The 6,000-nt window shown below is 41.3% G+C and overlaps 1 protein-coding gene across 1 annotated transcript in view; it reads right to left on the bottom strand.

Annotated features, from left to right (window-relative positions):
• The window catches only part of ABCC3 (ATP binding cassette subfamily C member 3), a 142,443-nt gene that overhangs the window by 62,132 nt on the left and 74,311 nt on the right, over window positions 1-6,000 (bottom strand). The window contains exon 7 of the mRNA XM_015410727.1: window positions 2,611-2,742. Within this exon, the coding sequence (XP_015266213.1) occupies window positions 2,611-2,742 (132 nt within the window). The remainder of the gene's footprint in view (window positions 1-2,610; window positions 2,743-6,000) is intronic.

Raw genomic sequence — 6,000 nt, 5'->3', positions numbered from 1 at the left:
TATTATTATTATTATTATTATTATTATTATTATTATTATTCCTACATTATATTGTTATTGTGAGCCAGATTGAGCATCTTTAATGGCAAGACAGCATATAAATGTTTTAAATAAATAAAATTTGTGGCAAGAAAACAAAACCTACCCTTGGCCTAGACCAGACTTGTGAACAGTCTGGAAATATGTCACCAAGGACAATTACTACCCCAAATAATCAACATTTGCAGCATGTTGATATACTGGCTTGAAATACTTGTGACACTCTGAGCAGTCTGTTTGATAAAACCCTGGATATGGTTTCTTTAAGTTGCATTGTGAGGGCCTCAGAAAACCAAGATAAAACTTTGCCCTCTTGTTGCAAAATTCCCACAATGACTACAGAATTACACATTTGTGCACTGATAAAACCAGCAGATTTCAAACGTTACATATTTGTCTTTGTTATTTAAAAAAGGAACAAAAATGCAAAAAGAGCAGTTGCTGAGCAATATGGAGTTCTTTAAATCTTTACAGCTGACAGCAACACCCACACTACGTTCAGTGCTGCCAAAAATACTATTATAAGAAGGCAGACACTATCCAAGGAAAACTTTTACTAAGCACAGTGAGAAGAAGCAAAGTCAAGTCTCTGTACTGGGAAGCAACAGCTTTACAAGAAAGAAAGGAACAGTACTGAGACCCACTTGTTACTTCCTATCTTTAAAACATCACTATGGAGAGACCTTTTGTTTGTCTGAAACTTAAGGCAGGAGAAACATTAATAAAAACAGGTAATTTATTCCCAGACTGGGTTATTCAGGATGAGAGTCCTTGCCAAATTATCATATTCTTGAATAGCAAGAGGTAATGTTTCTGTAAAGCTCACACAGACGATAGCTTCTGCACTTTAGAGCTGAAAAAAAGACAGACTCCTCTTTCCAATGAAATGTCTCCTGAGGAGCAGAGCAGTCACTTCACATTAGTCCCATGCCTATCAGCTGTTCAGGCTGCCAGGGTGAAAAATGGGCAGCAACATTCTGATGGTTTAGGTTTTTCAAAGTGAAAGTCACTGGGGAAACCTCTGAACATTTAAATATTCATATAGGACTCTCTCTTTGAAACACACAAAATATTCAAGACTGATGGTATTCCTATGTGAAGTGTGTCTGTGACCATGGAAACATCGTTGTGAAAACACGTGCACTCTCTGTTTCAGTGTTCATGATGTGCTTGTCCTTGTACTTCTACCAGGATTGGGACAATTGTACCCAAAACTAGACCTGGTGTGTCTATCTATGGATGGGCACAAACCTAGTTTCATCACAAACATTGCCCAGCTTCTGTATCTCTTTTTTGTCTTTTTTATAATTCTAAGTTTTAATTTTTTTTAAAGTGGCACTTCTGGGACCTGGGGGTGCAAAGAAAAGCGTGAAAGAGCCCGGGTCGGAGGTGGAAGGAGATGAGAGAGAGGCAGAGGAGGGGTGTGTGCCAGCGGCACAGGGGATAGAGGAGGCGGAGATCTGAGGCTTGGGGAGAAAGGGGAAGGTGATCTTTTTGCAGAAGCAGTGGGAACTTTGGGTAACTCACAGATGGGTCAGTCAGAGGGAGGCTGGCAGATGAGGCCAGGCCAAAAAGGAGGACCCCAGGAGGCCTGGAAGTCAAGGATTGCTGGGCCAAAAGGAAAAAGGGGGGCAACCACCTTTTGATAGAAGTGGCAAGAGTTCTGGGAAACCAGAAGGAGGCCAGCAGATGAGGCCAAGCCAAAAAGGGGGACCTCAGGAGGCCTGGAAGTCGAGGATCGCAGGGTTGGAAGGAAAAGAGAGGTGATCTCCCTTTGGTAGAACAGGAGAATCAGCTGGAGACTCACTGCGAGTTTGGCGTCTCTAGCCCACGGGAAGGCCATTCTACTGCATCACGAACCTCATGAAACAAACCAGTTCGGTAAACAGGAAGGTTCGTGAAGGCTCGTGGTTTGTGGGGTCTCACAAAACATGAACTGGGATAAACCTCAATTTTCCTGGTTCATGCCCATCCCTATGTCTATCCTTCAAACCAGGGTCTCTGGGGTCAGCTGTTAGAACTGGAGGCTAAAGATGGAACTGGGACTAGCTTGACAGGGGCTTAAGGCAGAGCCTGAAGTGCAGCAAGTAGCATGTACTGTTGCCCAGGCAAAGGGAGAAGGCCAAATTCCTAGTGCCAGAAACTTGGCATCCAGGGAACGTTAGTGGTGACATCTGTCTTCTATTCCTTCCTGGGTCAATGGCAAGCATTATACCAACACTAGAATCTCTTTCATTTGTACACTGCTAATTTAGAGAAGTACTTACGTCACACTGTTGTTTAAGTTGACAGTTCTGTTTAATACGTATGGTAGATAAAATCTAGTTCCCTCTCCTAAAAGACACACCAGGAAACCTCTGAAACACAGAGAGACCAGGTCCTGCCCTGAACTCAGAAGTCTTTTTTCTTTTCCTGTTTTTACAACATACAGTCTTTATTGGGGAGAAAAACACCACATAAATGCTCAAACAAATACAATTTTGATTACTTTTTAAACATAGAATGAAGTCCCATTTTATTCACAAAAGCAAAACTCTAAGATGTGCTCATTTTAAGAAAAAGTTAACTTACTGTTGTACTTCTTGCTTTTGTTTATCCCATTCTTTCTGGAGCTTATGTACTATCACTTCAGATCTATCATCCTCATTCAGAGACCACAAATCTTTATCTTCAAGAGGCTTTTTATACCCCTGGATTGCCATACTGTATTGCAGAAGAGAAACCAGATCAGTAACTCTTAATACATTTGGCCACGTCAGCTTTACTGATGCCAGATTTACATGCTATAGTGAATATATGGTTCTGGCCACAAGCAGCAACCACTTGTGTTATTCCCACTTTTCCATTCCACGTTATCTAGGACAACCTACTGGAGCCCTGATGTCATGCAGCTGTGCACTTTCTTCCCCCATGTTAACCTTTGCCATTAGCGCAGTATGAGAAAAATGCATAATCCTGTTAAGTCAAAATAGACCTAGCAGTTCATGAATATGTAGTTCTATCTGACTGCAAGTACAAAAAGGTGGTAACATGAGCTAAAGGGTACTTAAGAACATAAGAAGAGCCCTGCTAGATCAGACCAGTGGTCCATTTTGTCCAGCACCCTGTTTCACTCAGTGGCCAAACAGTTTCCTGGGAGGACCAAACAAACAGGGCACAAAAGGCCAAGGCCTTCTCCTGATGTTGCCTCCTAGCACTGGGTTTTAGATGTTTACTGCCTATGAATATGGAGGTTCACTTAAGAACATAAGAGACGCCAATGTTGGATCAGGCCAAAGGCCCATCCAGTCCAACACTCTGTGTCACACAGTGGCCAGAAATACCAGTGCCATCAGGAGGTCCACCAGTGGGCCCAGGACATTAGAAGCCCTCCCACTGTTGACCCCCTCAAGCACCAAGATGACAGAGCATTACTTGCCCCAGAGTCCCTATCTATACCTTGTGGCTAATAGCCACTGATGGACCTCTGCTCCATATGCTTATCTAATTCCCTTTTGAAGCCGTCCATGCTTGTAGCCGCCACCACCTCCTGTGGCAGTGAATTCCATGTGTTAATCACTCTTTGGGTGAAGAAGTACTTCCTTTTATCCATTCTAACCCGACCACTCAGCAATTTCATTGAGTGCCCACGAGTTCTTGTATTGTGACAAAGGGAGAAAAGTACCTCTTTCTCTACCCATGCATAATCTTATAAACCTCAATCATGTCTCCCCTCAGTCGTCATTTCTCCAAGCTAAAGAGCCCTAAGCACTTTAACCTTTCCTCATAGGGAAAGTGTTCCAAGCCTTCTGTCATTCGAGTTGCCCTTTTCTGCACTTTTTCCAAAGCTATAATATCCTTTTTAAGGTGTGGTGACCAAACTACACACAGTATTCCAAATGAGGTCGCACTATTGATTTATATAGGGGCATTATGATATTGGCTGATCTGTTTTCAATACCCTTCCTAATAATCCCCAGCATAGCATTGGCCTTTTTAATTGCAGTCACACACTGTCTCGACATTTTCAGTGAGTTATCTACTACAACTCCAAGATCTCTCTCTTGATCAGTCTCTGCCTTTACTCACCATAGCTAGTAGCCATTGATGGACCTCTCCTCTATGAAAATGACTAATTCTCCCCTTAAAGCCATCTAGAAAGAACCTAAGAAAAACCCTACTGGATCAGACTATATTAGATTATCTTCATTATGGGCATGGATGAGTCAAGCTTGTATCCTTGCTTGTTTACAGACTGACTGACTTGCCCACAAATTACAGTTCAGCCCCAGTAAAGGAGAAATAATAGTTACGCCTGGCTGCATAGTGATGCCATGACAAATAGTCCAGATAAGTTATTGCGAAGGGTATTTTTTAAAAAAATCACATACACAAAGTCCACTTTAACAGAAGCTAGCTAGTTTCCCTATGTTACCTCCAATTCCTGTGATGTTTCTTAATTGGAATCCAGGAGCTTTGCCAGACAGAATGATATGATCCAGTATATGGACACTGGCTCTTATTTTGCTTCTGTCCAATAATATACACAGAAAGCCATGCAATCCTAAACAGAGTTACACCCCTCTAAAATCACTGAGATCAATGGGTATAGAAGGGGGTACCCTCCTTAGGACTGCATAGAAAAATTACTTGACATGCATCTAGCCATGCTCCCCAAGAAGTTTATGGGGAAAATGTATTTTCCTAGCCATTCAGCACATATGTATAGGTGGAGTGTTGATTCTATAGTTGTGTGAGTGCACAACCAGCAATTTATTTCAAACTACTTGAAACACAGAATGCAAAGGTAAGGTTCTGTGTGCATGGTTTTAATTGCTTGAGAGGATCAAGAAAAACTCTTAAGCTGCTTTTAAAAAAGGAACCCCACCCCCACACACAACTCTTTAAACTGGTGAACAGATTAAAAAACTAAAATCAGTTTAAAACTATTAAAATTATAACACAGCAATGACTGGCAGGGTAATTCTAAGCAGAGGTACAACAACTGACTTCCCATGGAATTAGAAAGGTGTAGCTCTGCTTTGGAAAGCACTGCAAATATCTCAGTACACAGCAAAAAAATGTTAAAATTCAGACCTTGAATATAACCCACACATCTACTCTTCTCATAGTTTGCATCTCTAAAATGATCATTCTCAGGAGTGACACCCATGCGGCGGAACTGCCTCCCCTACAGAGGTTGCTTGGCACCAAACTCACATTCTTTTAGGTATCAGATGAGGATGTTTTTACCCTTTCAAGCTTTGCAGAGCTTCCCCCAGTTGATTTTAACTACCCCATCCTTTCTTAATGTTTTAGACTGTGGTTCTAGAGTTGTTTTTATGCAGGTTTTAGGATATTTATGATGCTTTCAACTTGACCATGTTCTACTGCTGATTTAAAACTGAATTTTTTAAACAGTATTTGTTTATCACTATTTATTATCTATGTTGTAAGCTTCTTCAGATATAATTTTGTGGAGAGGGAAGATATGATTTTTTTACAGAAAGAAAAGAGACATTCGACTACATCTTTGCACCAAGCACATTCACAATGCAACCCTAAGCAGAGTGATACCCATTTAAGTCTGCTGAAGTCAAAAGCGTTAGAAGGGTATAACTCTTATGAGGACTGCAACTGTTAGTGTCACATTATATGGACTGGGATTGTTCAAAATACTTTCATTCCATGGAATTGTAAAGTTTCTTGATGCCCCCACTATTGACTGAAAACACTCTCATCCATTTTGCCATTGCCTCCACCTATCGTGTCCTTCTTCTTCATCTTTTGTATGTACCATTAATTTATTAACAAATAGCAACCAGTTCCCAGTTCTGTGGTCATTCTATTTACATACTTTCATTGATCATATCTATGGTATCCACAAACAGAACACAGCTTAGCAGCTGATCCCTGATGACAGTCAACCTTTACTGCAAATTCTTCTGGCTTCCCCCCCTCCCTGCAAGGCAATAGGTTCAC

Source organism: Gekko japonicus, unplaced genomic scaffold, assembly GCF_001447785.1.
Source record: "Gekko japonicus isolate JY-2015 unplaced genomic scaffold, Gekko_japonicus_V1.1 scaffold15, whole genome shotgun sequence".
Classification (NCBI taxonomy): Eukaryota; Metazoa; Chordata; class Lepidosauria; order Squamata; family Gekkonidae; genus Gekko; species Gekko japonicus.
Note: the sequence above shows the minus strand (reverse complement) of the source record. Positions and strands in the feature narration are given on the sequence as shown.